Source organism: Gobio gobio (genome assembly GCF_949357685.1).
Source record: "Gobio gobio genome assembly, chromosome: 5".
Lineage (NCBI taxonomy): Eukaryota > Metazoa > Chordata > Actinopteri > Cypriniformes > Gobionidae > Gobio > Gobio gobio.
In genome coordinates, this window is record NC_137101.1 from 8,099,617 (window position 1) to 8,117,014 (window position 17,398).

At 37.1% G+C, this 17,398-nt stretch overlaps 1 protein-coding gene across 2 annotated transcripts in view; it reads right to left on the reverse strand.

The window, feature by feature from the left end:
* Positions 1 to 17,398, reverse strand: part of srgap1b (SLIT-ROBO Rho GTPase activating protein 1b) — a gene marked incomplete at both ends in the record, with an annotated part of 65,904 nt that overhangs the window by 19,738 nt on the left and 28,768 nt on the right. For both annotated transcript variants that reach the window (XM_079818002.1, XM_079818003.1), the window contains 3 exons: positions 4,365 to 4,493; positions 7,956 to 8,135; positions 15,085 to 15,147. In XM_079818002.1, coding sequence (XP_079674128.1) covers positions 4,365 to 4,493; positions 7,956 to 8,135; positions 15,085 to 15,147 — 372 coding nt within the window. The remainder of the gene's footprint in view (positions 1 to 4,364; positions 4,494 to 7,955; positions 8,136 to 15,084; positions 15,148 to 17,398) is intronic.

Sequence of the window (17,398 nt, forward strand, 5' to 3'; positions counted from 1 at the left end):
TAGAACGATAGATAGAACGATAGATAGAACGATAGATAGAACGATAGAACGATAGATAGATAGATAGATAGATAGATAGATAGATAGATAGATAGATAGATAGATAGATAGATAGATAGATAGATAGATAGATAGATAGATAGATAGATAGATAGATAGATAGATAGATAGATAGATAGATAGATAGATAGATAGATAGATAGATAGATAGATAGATAGAACGATAGATAGATAGATAGATAGATAGATAGATAGATAGATAGATAGATAGATAGATAGATAGATAGATAGATAGATAGATAGATAGATAGATAGATAGATAGATAGATAGATAGATAGATAGATAGAACGATAGATAGAACGATAGATAGATGGATGGATGGATGGATGGATGGATGGATGGATGGATGGATAGAACGATAGATAGAACGATAGATAGAACGATAGATAAATAGAACGATAGATAGGACGATAGATAGATAGAACGATAGATAGAACGATAGAACGATAGATAGAACGATAGAACGATAGATAGAACGATAGAACGATAGATAGATAGATAGATAGATAGATAGATAGATAGATAGATAGATAGATAGATAGATAGATAGATAGATAGATAGATAGATAGATAGATAGATAGATAGATAGATAGATAGATAGATAGATAGATAGATAGATAGATAGATAGATAGATAGATAGATAGATAGATAGATAGATAGATAGATAGAACGATAGATAGATAGATAGATAGATAGATAGATAGATAGATAGATAGATAGATAGATAGATAGATAGATAGATAGATAGATAGATAGATAGATAGATAGATAGATAGATAGATAGATAGATAGATAGATAGATAGATAGATAGATAGATAGAACGATAGATAGAACGATAGAACGATAGATAGAACGATAGAACGATAGATAGAACGATAGATAGATAGATAGATAGATAGATAGATAGATAGATAGATAGATAGATAGATAGATAGATAGATAGATAGATAGATAGATAGATAGATAGATAGATAGATAGATAGATAGATAGAACGATAGATAGATAGATAGATAGATAGATAGATAGATAGATAGATAGATAGATAGATAGATAGATAGATAGATAGATAGATAGATAGATAGATAGATAGATAGATAGATAGATAGATAGATAGATAGATAGATAGAACGATAGATAGATAGATAGAACGATAGATAGATGGATGGATGGATGGATGGATGGATGGATGGATAGAACGATAGATAGAACGATAGATAGAACGATAGATAAATAGAACGATAGATAGAACGATAGATAGAACGATAGATAGAACGATAGATAGAACGATAGATAGAACGATAGATAGATAGATAGATAGATAGAACGATAGATAGAACGATAGATAGAACGATAGATAGATAGAACGATAGATAGATAGATAGATAGATAGATAGATAGATAGATAGATAGATAGATAGATAGATAGATAGATAGATAGATAGATAGATAGATAGATAGATAGATAGATAGATAGATAGATAGATAGATAGATAGATAGATAGAACGATAGATAGAACGATAGATAGAACGATAGATAGATAGATAGATAGATAGATAGATAGATAGATAGATAGATAGATAGATAGATAGATAGATAGATAGATAGATAGATAGATAGATAGATAGATAGATAGATAGATAGATAGATAGATAGATAGATAGATAGATAGATAGATAGATAGATAGATAGATAGATAGATAGATAGATAGATAGAACGATAGATAGATAGATAGAACGATAGAACGATAGATAGATAGATAGATAGATAGATAGATAGATAGATAGATAGATAGATAGATAGATAGATAGATAGATAGATAGATAGATAGATAGATAGATAGATAGATAGATAGATAGATAGATAGATAGATAGATAGATAGAACGATAGATAGATAGATAGATAGATAGATAGATAGATAGATAGATAGATAGATAGATAGATAGATAGATAGATAGATAGATAGATAGATAGATAGATAGATAGATAGATAGATAGATAGATAGATAGATAGATAGAACGATAGATAGATAGATAGAACGATAGATAGATAGATAGAACGATAGATAGATAGATAGAACGATAGATAGATAGATAGAACGATAGATAGATAGATAGAACGATAGATAGATAGATAGATAGATAGATAGATAGATAGATAGATAGATAGATAGATAGATAGATAGATAGATAGATAGATAGAACGATAGATAGATAGATAGAACGATAGATAGATAGATAGATAGATAGATAGATAGATAGATAGATAGATAGATAGATAGATAGATAGATAGATAGATAGATAGATAGATAGATAGATAGATAGATAGATAGATAGATAGATAGATAGATAGATAGATAGATAGATAGATAGATAGATAGATAGATAGATAGATAGATAGATAGATAGATAGATAGATAGATAGATAGAACAATAGATAGAACGATAGAACGATAGAACGATAGAACGATAGAACGATAGATAGATAGATAGATAGATAGATAGATAGATAGATAGATAGATAGATAGATAGATAGATAGATAGATAGATAGATAGATAGATAGATAGATAGATAGATAGAACGATAGATAGATAGAACGATAGATAGATAGAACGATAGATAGATAGATAGATAGATAGATAGATAGATAGATAGATAGATAGATAGATAGATAGATAGATAGATAGATAGATAGATAGATAGATAGATAGATAGATAGATAGATAGATAGATAGATAGATAGATAGATAGATAGATAGATAGAACGATAGATAGATAGATAGAACGATAGAACGATAGAACGATAGATAGATAGAACGATAGATAGATAGAACGATAGATAGATAGATAGATAGATAGATAGAACGATAGATAGATAGATAGATAGATAGATAGATAGATAGATAGATAGATAGATAGATAGATAGATAGATAGATAGATAGATAGATAGATAGATAGATAGATAGATAGATAGATAGATAGATAGATAGATAGATAGATAGATAGATAGAACGATAGAACGATAGAACGATAGAACGATAGATAGATAGATAGAACGATAGATAGATAGATAGAACGATAGATAGATAGATAGAACGATAGATAGATAGATAGAACGATAGATAGAACGATAGATAGAACGATAGATAGATAGATAGAACGATAGATAGATAGATAGATAGATAGATAGATAGATAGATAGATAGATAGATAGATAGATAGATAGATAGATAGATAGATAGATAGATAGATAGATAGATAGATAGATAGATAGATAGATAGATAGATAGATAGATAGATAGATAGATAGATAGATAGATAGATAGATAGATAGATAGATAGAACGACGGATAGAACAACGGATAGAAGGGTGGATAGATAGAATGATGGATGGATGGATGGATGGATGGATGGATGGATGGATGGATGGATGGATGGATGGAACGATGAATAGAAGGGTAGATAGAACAGCGGATAGATAGATAGATAGATAGATAGATAGATAGATAGATAGATAGATAGATAGATAGATAGATAGATAGATAGATAGATAGATAGATAGATAGATAGATAGATAGATAGATAGATAGATAGATAGATAGATAGATAGATAGATAGATAGATAGATAGATAGATCGATAGATCGATAGATCGACAGATAGAACGACGGATAGAAGGGTGGATAGATAGAAGGATGGATGGATGGATGGAATGATGAATAGAAGGGTAGATAGAACGGCGGATGGATGGATGGATGGATGGATGGATGGATGGATGGATGGATGGATGGAACGATGAATAGAAGGGTAGATAGAACGGCGGATGGATGGATGGATGGATGGATGGATGGATGGATGGATGGATGGATGGATGGATGGATGGATGGATGGATGGATGGATAGATAGATGGAACAACAGATGGACGGATGGATAGATGGATAGATCTGTGTTTGTCAGTGTGAACTGGTGTTATTCTGTGGAGTGAGCAGTGACTGGTGCGCTAGTATTCCATTCCAAACGTGGCCTGTTACAGAATGTGCTAATGTGTGCTTGTAATTAAAGGCTTAATCTCCATGCCGTCCCGCCTGTTACAGGGTGCGTTTGTCTCTAATTAAAGGCAGTGGAGGCTGCCTTAATTAGTGATTATTAATCAGGACTATAATTCATTACTGTGCTTGGTGAAAAAGCAAATAAACTCAACCACAACACCATGCCCTTCATGCAGTGGCAATTTCCTGCCGTGGGTTCAGTCAGCACGAGCGGCGATATATGCGCAGCCCTAATCAGATACTCACGTCAATCAAATGCGACAGGTCGTGGATGTAATATTTAAACAGAGAAGCGTTCGTGGCCTCCAGAGTCAGCAGATACTCGTTCCGAGCTTTCATAACCTTCAGTTTGTTCTCCGAGTACTTGGCTTGGCGCTGGAGGGGAGAAAAAAAGAGAGAGACAGGAGAGGTTGAAGGAGAGAGAGAAGGACAAAGTGTTGAGTAAGTGCTATATCTCCATCAAGGAAAGAAGATAAAACGCTTTTATTGACGGACAGCCTATCGACTAACTTGTTTCTAATGCCAGTGTGTTCACGGTGAGGCTTGGCTTGCGTTCATTCTGCGATTGTAATTGCTCCTTTAATTAAAGTCCCTGACTGTTGGTAAAACCCACAGATCTTTTAAAGCAACATTATCATTAAATCAAGCAAGGATCCTGAACATTCAAGTCCTCAACCGTACAGTGCTATAGTGAAGATATAGTAACAGTTTATTTATTTTGTTAAAGGGTTAGTTCACCCAAAAATGAAAATTCTGTCATTAATTACCCACCCTCATGTCGTTTGACACCCGTAAGACCTCCGTTCATATTCGGAACACAAATGAAGATATTTTTGTTGAAAGCTGATGGCTGAGAAAGGCTTCAGATAGGCCTCCATTGGCATTAAGTACATTCACACTCACAAGACCCATAAAAGGCACTTAAAACGTCGTTACAAAGTCCATCTCACCACAGTGGCTCTACAATCATTTTGCGATGCGACGACAATAGATTTTGTGTGCAAAAAAAATCTAAATAACACCTTTGTCCAACTTGTTATTGTCTTCCGTGTGTGCCTCCACGACGCATGCGGGAGAATATTACGCAGATCCGGCGTTCGGACACATGACCCAGAAGCGATTTGTTTACAAGCAGAGGAAGACGCGTGTATCTAAGCTGTTGAATTCTACATTGATCGTGCTTTAGGTCTCGGCGTAGTGCTCAAAATGGGGCTTAAGTGTGTATTTCATCGATTCCCGAACACTGGCGCTACGTCATATTCTCGCGCATGCGTCGTGGAGGCAAACACGGAAGACAAGAACAAGTTGGATAAAGGTGTTATTTAGATTTTTTTTTGCGCACAAAAACTATTGTCGTCGCATCGTAAAATTATTGTGGTGAGATGGACTTTGTAACAACATTTTAAGTGCCTTTTATGGGTCTTGGGAGTGTAAATGTACTTAATGCCAACGGAGGCCTATCTGAAGCCTTTCTCAGCCATCAGCTTTCAACAAAAATATCTTCATTTGTGTTCCGAAGATGAACGGAGGTCTTACGGGTGTCGAACGACATGAGGGTGAGTAATTAATGACATAATTTTCATTTTTGGGTGAACTAACCCTTTAACGTGAAACTTTTATCGGGCAATAAAAAAAAATATTGCCGTTAATCTATTCTCAAAGTTGGGTTGGGAGCTGGGTCTATACTAAGCAAGCTATAATGACTTTCGAGTTGACACGCACCCGCCTCCTCTCATTCAGTCCAGTTTAACCCTCTGAACATTGGGAACTGGATTTTTCCCTGATTTTTCCTCATGACAGCGTGTTGGTATTGGTGTGACCGGTCTGAATTTTGCGCGGGGTTGCACTCTAATTCTACTAATTCCCACAGATTTTGCGCTTGCATCTGAAGAGCACACACACATACCGTAATAAAGCCGCCTCTGACATTCAAGTGCAAAAATGAGCTCCTTTTTCCATCTTATTAATGGTCAAATACACTCAAAAATGTCTCAATGCCCATTTTGGTGAGTTTTAACGTAAACATAGTTGTAACCAGCTCACAGGAACAGTGTTTGGGATCCATGCGTGCGTCAGGTCTTAAAGGGACAGAAGTTATTTATTATTCAAATTACAAAAAGACAAAATGATCACTTACGAGCACACATATTCTGAATGCCTTCGGCAGAATTCAAATGAGCCATTTTAATCTAGATAAATCTAGATTAATTCCAAGATTACAGTGAGATTAATCTAGATTAAAAAAAAATCTATGCCCACCACTAGTATAAATAGTAATTACATGCAGTTTATACTTTATTTTGACAGATACTTACTATTTTTACCTCAGTATTGTTGTACATTAACACGATGCAATAATAACATACAGTGTAAGTGATCATATTTATTAAAATTATTAAATGGATGCCGCCTTAATGGGACAATAAAAGCCCTCCCTACACCCAACCCTAACCGTACCCAATAAATGCTTTTATTATTATGAAATATAATTTCGTTAGGCACTTTATTTCCACTTTTAGAACATTTTCTTCATATTTATTGAAAGTAAATGCCTTTCCGATGTGTTATGTGATGGGAAAAGGGAGAAGAGCGAGCTCGGTAAAAGGTGGATTCGAACCTGGGTCAAGCGCGTCAAAACCTTAAATCCTTAAACTATACTGACTACGCCCGGAAGACTCTGAAATACAATTTTTTTTTAATCTTGTTTGGCCCAACCAGGCATTGTTAGATGGAGATAGTGCGAATAGCAAGGTACATTATTTGCACTGGGTGACATTTTTTTTTTGCTTCCACCGGCCATGGAAAAATACATATATTAAATACAAAATTCAACCTGCCAAAGTGGCTAATAGGAGTGACTGCGTTACACGCCACTGCTGAAATCCACAGAGTTTGGCAGGTTGACGGGTGTTAATGTCAAGCCCTGCATTCATTTATGATATATGTGAACCAAACTGTTCTATGCTCCTGCTATGCCTTGGAAAAATGCTTGCCGTAAACTGTTGACCCTTGTCCATCGGGATATCCTGTCTGCCTATTCTGTCCAATATTGTAACCGTTGCTCATTCTAACCTCTCTTTATGAAATAAGAGAAAAATGAATGCAGTATCAAACTGTAGTGAACACACAGTGTGCCACGGGAGTGTATGTACTGGAAAATTAATGATCTGAAGAGAGACTCCTGCTTTTTATTTACACAATCTGACATTATAGTCTCCTGGGTTAGTTTATAATGCTGTGGAGACTGTGAAATAACCATATTGTGCCCTGAACACATGGTTTCCGGTTACAGAATGGTTTGCAAAATGGCCGCTGTTCTTTGCTCTTTTTCTCCCCAGTGAATATTTCTATAAATATGCTCTGATTGCACATGCTGTAGCTGTACTACTGTACGATTTAAAAATGATAGATTAAAGCACTGGCATTAAAATGTGTTTCAGCTCAACCACATACATTTTTTTGTACTTAATATAGCGTTAAATAAACCAAGCATCCAAATTAGTCCAACAAAATCCTCAGTAAATCTTCAGAACCAACATTATAATGAAGCATCAAATCATCTGAAACAGTAAGACCAACAAAATAGGCTAATTTTTAGGTTGGTTATGCATAAATCAGAAATTATTCCCTCATAATGTCCACCAAATTACTCCAGTTCACAGCATTTCATCAAGACAAATGAACTTTTGCACTCGATTTCTGGAAACACATCTGGCACATTAAGATTCATGGAATCTAATTTGCATTGTAGATTGCAAACAATAAAACTCATACAAGGTACAACAAATAAAGACCTCTTGAACAACAACAGAAAAATGCAAAAACTTTGGAACTCACCTTCTCTTTCATCTTCTGAATCTTGCGAGCAGCGTTGCGCCGTTGGTGACGATCTTCGGTGCGCAGACTGAAGACGTTCTCTCCGCCTCGGCCTTGTCGTTCGCCCTGCCTCTCTGCCTCCTTCAGCTTATTCTCTGCACTCAGAGTCTCGGTGTGATACATGTGATATGTCTTCATCACCTGCAGGGGGCAGAGCAGCCAGGGAACTACATTACCCACAATCCCCAAGCCCAAAATCCTTCAGAAGAAGCTCTTCCTAGGCCCAGTCCCAAATGGCACCCTAAACACTTGCGGTCTTCCTATGAGTCCGTACTTTCGTGATATAACACCGCTTTGACTCTAAGGAAGCATGCCATTTGGGACAGGGCCCTATGGAGTGCAACAGTCAGATTCAGGAAGTAAAAACTCCATACATTTTCTCCATAGGGAAACTGATTTTTAACTTAGAAACCTTAAAGGGTTAGTTCACCCAAAAATTAAAATTCTGTCATTAATTACTTACCCTCATGTCGTTCGACACCCGTAAGACCTCCGTTCGTTGCGATTTCAAAACACGGCCTCATGAAGCTTCGAAGCGTTATGAATCAGTGAGTCGAATCATGATTCGGATCGCGTGTCAAACCGCCAAACTGCTGAAATTTGGCGATCCAAACTGCTCATTCGACTCACTGATTCATAACACTTCGAAGCTTCATGAGGCCGTGTTTTGAAATCATCATCACTATACAAGTCGTTATTTAGGGTTTTTTGCGCACAAAAACTATTCTCGCCTATTCATAAAGTTATTTTAGAACCACTGTAGTGAGATGGACTTTGTAACGACGTCTTTAGTACCTTTTAAGGGTCTTGAGAGTGTAAAGTGCATTGTGCCAAGGGAGGCCTTTCAGAGCCATCAGATTTCAACTAGAATATCTTCATTTGTGTTCCGAAGATGAACGGAGGTCTTACGGGTGTCGAACGACATGAGGGTAAGTCATTAATGACAGAATTTTCATTTTTGGGTGAACTAACCCTTTAAAAGACAGACCTACTGGGAGCTACAAGGTTGTTAATCAATGGTATGTGCTTCCATTGAAGCCGTTAGCCCACATTATTTCAATTAATTTTTTTCAATAATTGTGTTTAACAGCCGAAATCGTGATTAAAAACTATATTGCCCATGATTGCTGTACAGGCAATTCCACCAATCAGAGAGTAGAGACAAGCAAAACTCACCAAAAGAGCGATTTAGCTCCGCCCACTCCCATAAAGCCAGCATTCTAAAATACTTGTATTTTCGATTTGTACATCGTATTTAAATCCGATTATGTACAGTAGTTCGCAATGCTTCATGGGATTGTAGTTCTTTCCCTCACTAAAGCCTTGTACCTTCGTATTTTTGTCAGATTTAAAATACTTTTTTGCTTTTAATCAAAGTTTGTCGTGTTATTATTCACCTGGTAGCTGAATGATTTGTTTGATTAATTATAACACTTGAACAAAGACTTTTAAAATCCCTATGTGGTAAATGAATGGAAGAAATACTTCCGGAACCAACACATTGTTGCACTCTTTTGAGCTAATCTGACTCATAAATGTCTGTTATACATATGGACACACATGCATGTTTATAATGGAGTGACTGCAATCTGACAGGATTTTGTATTTATGTTTATAGTCTTTCCAGTAATTTTTCACAAGTTGCATCTAATTCTGACTGCTAATAGTCCATAAACGCTGTGTTAACATTTGGGGAATCCTTGCAACCAAGCAATTGTATTTTGGGCTGCGGTGGACCAGCATCAAAAGTGATTTTTGAAGAGAACTCCAAGACTGTCAACAAAAAAAAAAACACTCCTTGCTGCATGCTAAATCATGCAACATGCTCCCAGCTCCGCTCTCATACTCTGATGTAAATCCTTCTCAACAAGGACACAAAACTGCTTACATGAGGGTTGCAGCGGGGTGGAAACTTCCTGAACTTTGAGTACTTTGGTTCAGAGAATTCATCTCATTTTTAGCGCGTTCCTCATGTTAGCGGTAAGCTCCGCTGACAGACTTAATGTGTGCTGCGTGTTTTTGTTTTATCAAGGTTATTTATGCAAGAGCTGCTGGCTTTTAAGACTTCAAGCCTGTCAGACAAGCTCACATTCAGGTCAAACATTCACATCTGCACATAAAAAACAATTATAGACGAATACATTTTCTTTTTTGGGTGCTGGCTAACATGGAAAATTCCCACCAATTTTCCATACCAAGTTTTCTAATTGCATTTTATTAATCTTATTGTGAGTGATTAATCCATGTTTATGATTAATTACATGTTCAACTTTCTTGAGTGTGTAATGTTGCTGTTAGAGCCTGAAAAAGGTCTGAAAAGTTACATAGTCCCTCCAGCGGGAGTTCTTCTCTATCAGTCTCACTGTTTCTGAACTTCCTGAAATTCCATTGTAGTCTTGAGTCTGGGAACGAACACGTCATTTAAATAATTCCTGCCCAGGGCATATGCAAAATTAAAGGAACAGAGCCAGGTTGAGTTAGGTACTAGTGTATTGAAACCATAGACTGTAAAAAAATATGGAAGTAGTGTCCGTGACGTCACCCATAGGATTCTGATGAGCCGTTCTGAAGTGCAAAGTATGGACGAGTTGGCCGTTGCCATCTTGGCAGCATGTCACTCCCGGATAACAGAAAATGGGCAAAAAGGCAGGATGTGGGCGGAGCTGAAATGATGTGATGACTAACAGACAGCAGATAAATGGCTATCCACCTGTCACTCATAGTGGCCACACCCTAAATTATGCAGAACTTTAATGCTTTATATAATGTAAACGAATGAGTTATAAAAAAATTCACCCCCCTCACAGTTATCATGAAGGGCAAAATTAGCCGTATAGACCAAAACCACAATTTGCACCAGGCTGTAAACATGTTTTAATCTGCTGTAAAGTTGAGCATTTTAACACGGGGCTCAATGAGATTCTGCTCCCTTCTGAAGCCTGTCCCTAGCGGCCAGTCGATGAATTGCAGTTTAAGTCACTCCCGTATCGGCTTCAAGAGAAACTGCGGGAGGTTGCCTCTTGATTGAAGTACAAGTATTTTTGCTAGTTTCATCCTGACGCAGTTATCATTTCCACGTCCAGTGCCACGTTGTTTAAATAGCAAATGCACTCGTGCTCATCTGTTCGCCCATGGGCGTGCTGGTCTGAAAACCAGGTGTGTTCAGGCGCATTGTTGGCGCGTTGCTATTTTGAGGAACTGAAAAACGACTGTGCCATTGACCAACAAAAACGTGGTCAAAAGCTAACAGCACAGTATTTTTTTGTGTTATTAAAAGGGCGCGAATAGATGGAAACAACACACGTACACTCTGCTTATTATACACAGGGACACACAGCAGCACACAAACATTTTTAAATATTAAAAATAAAAGGATTCCTCTCTGGAGAAGCGTTCAGTCTTTCTGCTCTCAAATTCCGCCGTGTAAATAGTGATTCCACCATGGTGCAAGTGCGACTGGCTTTTAAAGGGAATGGGAGATGAGACTCTGGCTGTGTTCGAAATCGCACCCTCTACCCTTAAATAGGGCACTATTTGAGTGAACATCCATTTGTAGTGGTGTCCGAAACAATAGTGGACGTTTTTGAGTGCACTCATTCAATCCCACCATGCACCGCAATAACGAGTGTACAGTAGATGTACGCGCTGGAGAATATGCTTGTTTGATGCTCGATCGGCGTATGACAGCAAAGTCCCGCGAGAGCAAACGAGAAACAACTCCTTATGCTTTTGAATCGCTCTCACTCTCAACCAGACAGTGTACTCTCAACACACTGTGAGAGCCGCGCCCTGATGAATGAACTTACCGCTGTCCGATTCGCCCTATGTAACGTACCCTCATTCTCCATTACTCCACTACTCCAAAAACGAGCCAACAAGCTTAAAGTTAACCCTATAACTCTTTACTTGTGTGGCACTGAACTTACTTGGAAAGGGGAATAATAAAGTAATAAGCATTTAATTAAAAAAATAACAATAATATGTATATAGTATAAATGAAATATATAGTATGAAATATATAGGCCATATATATATATATATATATATATATATATATATATATATATATATATATATATATATATATATATATATATATATATATATATATATATATATATATATATATATATATATATATATATATATATATATATATATATATATATATATATATATATATAGTATAGTAGGCCTATATATTTCATACTTTATAGTAGGCTACTATTTATATTATGGGCATCAGAAGCAAAAAAAATGTCGGTGGGTCCTTTAACAGAAACATTTTACTGGAGTAGATGCAATTTACATAAAAATATATATAAATATATCGGCTTGTTTAAACGTCTGGTTGAGGAAGACACACCTACGGAATACACAATCTTCATCATCAGCAATAGTGTAGGGGTAAGACGCATGGCATTAAGATTTGACGCAAATTGATCAGAGGTTCGAATCCGCCTTTTGCCAAACTCGCACTGATCCTTTTTTCCATCATATATCAGATCGGAAAGGAATTTATTTTCTATGAATATGAAGAAAATATTAGAAAAGTGAAAATAAAGCTTCTAACGCGTTTAATCAGTGTTTATCAGGGTATGTAAACAGATGTGCTCAATTAGAGACGATACAAGTGAGTGGGCCCAATATCATTGGTCTTAAAAAGTGTGTGAGTCGATGCCATCTCCTGCCGAAACGCGGGAATTCATTCAATGCACGGCGCGACTCTCACAGTGCATTATGGGTATTCTCTAGCCGTCGAGCATACATCGGTTGCAAACTCGTTATTGTGGTGCATTGTGGGATTGAATGAGTGCACTTAATAACGTCCACTATGGTTTCGGACACCACTAAATGGCTGTTCCCTCAAATAGTGCCCACAGCTGAATCAATCATCCATCCATCTTCCGAACCGCACTGGTCCAGCCCAATATCATGCATACAAGTATAAATGATCCTTTTTAAGATGATTATTATATTGTTTGATTAAGGTTACATGCTAGTTTCCGTAGCAGAGTTCAGGATAAATCTTTTCATTATTACTGGAGCTGCCAAACAGCAAGCACAAACTGCAAAAATGGCAGCCTTTCCGGCGCACTTAGTGTCCGAAATCACTCACTCGTTTTCGAAGTGGACTATATCAGTGGACTAATGTAGGGAATAGTGAATGAGGGTATAGGGGGCGATTTCGGAAACAGCCTCTGATTGGCTTATTGCACGTTACACCCAAAACACACCCATGACTCATTAAAGGGTAACTAAACCCCAGCTCAGAGCTTAACTCCACCCACTGGCAATATTTGAAAAATGCTGGAAAAGTGGGCAGAGCCCAGGGTGACAGAGGGGACAAACCGAGGGCGGGACTGAGCGGAGGGCGTGCACCTGAGACCCGCAGTGACGGATTGATTGACAGCTGTCTGACTCGTGAGTCGCAAAGATGGAGAATGACTGGAGTGACGCCAGTTGCTTTGCAACAGAGCGGTCATTCTCCCCCACCTGAAGTGGAGGAGGGTGAATTGTCTGTAGACACAGACCCAGAGCCTTATCAATGCGAGCCGCTGGCTCAAACTGCGTTAACTCCCAATGCCGACGATGCTAGTGAAGCAGCAGTGCAAGAGAACTGACCTAATCTATGAACAGTCAAATCCTTATACTGAATGCCACTAAAAATAGATCAGATACATACGATGTATTTTCATTCAAATTAACTGAATCAATAAGCAGCGCAGGACCAATAAGTTCAAACCTAATAGCCTATTATAAACAGATTTCCTCAAATAAGTTAGACTATATACGCCAGCATGTTACGGTATTGTTGTTCGTTACCGCGGCAACCACTTTCGTCAGGGTTTGAAAGTGCGTCTCATGTATGAAGCTTATCTGTACACATGACGGCCGGCAATAATAAATCGCAAGAAAATCCAACAACTGCATTATTAAACCACATTTTCTTCATTACAATGTTAAAGCAAGTGTCAAGTAATTTCATTCATAATGTTTCTACTTCATGTAACATGACAGTTCATACTGGAGTGAAGCCGTTCTCATCATGTGATTGGGGAAAACATTTCTGAGGGCGTGCCAGGGGCGTGTGTAGTGAGCCGCTGGAAGAACCATCCTACCTCACGATGACCCACAACGTCCAATAGGAAAATTCAACTGCAATAGCCACCGTTCAACCTTAAGAGGGCAGCACTTAGACGGTTTTACACCATATATTACAGAATTAAAACACTTTATACCCAAATGTCTTAACATTTACTCGAATCAATGAACAGCATTAATAAAGCCCCAGTCTTGCAGATCATTAACTAAAAAAAGTTGGTTTAGGGTTTAGTTACCCTTTAAGAGACTATACAACCCTTTTGGGCCATGCGCCTGGCATGCAAACAGTTTTTTTCTGTCGTTAAACTAGCAAAAGTGGATTCGGACACACCCTAAGTGCACCTGCGCCATGTGCTTCAGACCATGCACTCATATATCGTTAAAATAGGGCAGAGACTAGTATTATTCTAGTAAACAATTATTCTAGTAAACAAAATCAAGACTTTGTAAAAGAGCATAATATGGTCTCTTTAAAAATCTGTCATTTCAAATTTGCTACCCCCCCTTCACCAACACTAATTTTTTGCATACCTTTTTTTGAGCCAATCAACTGAACTGCACGAAAATGACATCACAGCTCAAGATACAGTAGCGACTGGTATGGGACGGTATGGATTGGGACTCTGGTGTGAGTTCATGTGATGCCATCACTTCAAAGGCAGCAGTTGGGAAAAATATAAGTCCATTTCAAGCTGGTCTTTTTACCAACTACAGAATTGGCTAAGCCAAAACAGCTGCAGAAGTTACAGACAAAAGGACAATTCAGAAATGCTCGATCAAGTAAATGTAAGACAGATGAAACCGATGCGGTCGAGTTCTGGAAGAAGGCAAGTGAGAAGCAGAGAGTGTCAGTGATGGAAGGGGCGAATTACATATTGATGGAATGATAAAATGAGAGAGAGAAAAGGACCAGCAAAGTGATGGGATGAAAAAGTAATCCAAAAAGAGATTGAGCGGATGATGAGAGAGAATGAGACGAGCTCACCGTGTAGAGTTCGTTAAGAATCTTCATCAGGTCTTCTTGCAGCTGGAAAATGATCTCTTTGCTCTGTGGGCCAAAAAAGGGAAAAAAGACAAGGTGTGTTATAATGGACAGAGAGTAAGGGCCGAGCTGGGTCAAACTCCGGTATACAGCCAAGAAATTGCTGTCCTCGCTTTGTCAATTCTGGACTAACACAATAGATCAAAACAACTCAAATGTCCACTTATATGTTGCTTTCTTCTCTTGGGTCAGTCATGTCATGCCGTAGCTTTTCAACTCTACTGACCAAGTCAAGTTTTTATTTTTGTGTGTCATTAGTGTTTTAGCAGAGCTGTAATGTGGCGTAATGCTCATTGTTAAAAAATTCCAGGATACCCATCCTGAAATGAAAAGTTAATTGAAAACCGAATGTATATTGCTATAATTGTTATTATGCTATTATAATTCACAGGAAAAAAATTACATGATTTAATCATCGGTCCCACATGAACCAATTAAGTTACGCAAACATAATTTGTTAATTTCATCACTGAATGAAGTCATTCATGACCCAATAAAGTAGTATCAAAGTGAATTTACAGGATTCCCTGACAGGATTAATTCATTCAATATCATATATTTTTGTGCCACAAAACTTAATTGTAAGACTGTACTAGCTAGCTAATAAACTATTAGCTATCAATAGCACATAATGCTTCATTTTTCTCCCCAACGGTAACCCAAATGGTAAACGGTTCAAATAATTCCAACATAATTAAATATTAAACGCTATCAAGTCTCCACCTTTTCTCATCTTGCTCAAAAACACATAAAATTACACTTAATTTCATTTTTACTCTCATTAATTCCCAAGCAAAGCATGCTGGGAACTGCAGTTTCAGCAAAAATCATTTTCGAGTACTTGATTGGTTCATCTTTGTCCCTAAATAGATTATTCTAGTAGATTAAAATCACAAATAATAATAAATATAAGATTAAACTGGACAAATGTGTTTCAGTGTAGGGGAAAAGGCAGTAAAGCAGTTAAAGGGATAGTTCATCCAAAAATGAAAATTAGTCCATGATTTACTCACCCTCGAGCCATCCTAGGTGTATATTACATTCTTCTTTCAGACTAATAAAATTGGAGTTATATTAAAAAAAAGTCCTGGCTCTTTCAAGCTTTATAATGGAAGAAAATTGTTGTTTCGTTTTTGAAGTCCATAAAAGTGCATCTATCCATCATATAACTGCTCCACACGGCTCCGGTTAATAAAGGCCTTCTGGAGCGAAGTAGCGCGTTTGTGTAAGAAAAATATCCATATTTAAAACTTTATAAAGTAAAATATCTAGCTTCCGCCAGATCGGAAAAAAACATAACAGGTGTGCAATGTTGTCAGACGTGTCGCAAGGATTTTACACTGCGAGAGGCGTTACGCTTTTTACGCAAGTTGAATACGGAAGGCGTTCTGGCGGAAGCTAGATATTTTACTTTATAAAGTTTTAAATATGCATATTTTTCTTACACAAACGCATCACTTTGCTTCAGAAGGCCTTTGATAACCTCTCAGAGCCGTGTGGAGCAGTTATATGATGGATGGATGCACTTTTAACAATTCACTGCCGTTATAAAGCTTGGAAGAGCCAGAACCTTTTTTAATATAACTCTGATTTTATTCGTCTGAAAGAAGAATGTCATACACCTAGAATGACTTGAGGGTGAGTAAATCATGGGCTAATTTTCAATTTTGGGTGAACTATCCCTTTAAGAAACAAGAGATATAGGAAACCATAGGAATTTTTTACCATAGGAAACCAACATGAATACAAAATTATCACCTTAATAAGAACTTAAAAAATATCTTCATTGATGCATCTTGGATACTCTTAAAGGGATAGTTCACCCAAAAATGAAAATTCTGTCATCATGTACTCCCCCTCATGTCATTCCAAACCGAAAGACTTTCGCTCATCTTTGGAACACATCTTTTTGATGAGATCTGAGAGCTTTCTGTCCCTCCATTGACAGCTACGCAACTACCACTTTGACGCTTCAAACGGTTCATAAAGAGAGCATAAAATGAATCCTTATGAATTGAGCGGATTAGTCCAATTTTTCTGAAGAGACACGATCACTTTATATGATGAACAGGTTGAATTTAGGCTTTTATTTTTATCCCTTTAAGCCTCATTCAGACTGTCAGTCCAAATCGGATTTTTGTGCATCTGATCGTCTATCCGATTTAAATCCGATCAGATTTAGCAGGTGTGAACAGCAAAAGAAATCACATGAAATGCAGCTACTTTCATTTTTGTTTTGAATATCTCTGGAAATCTG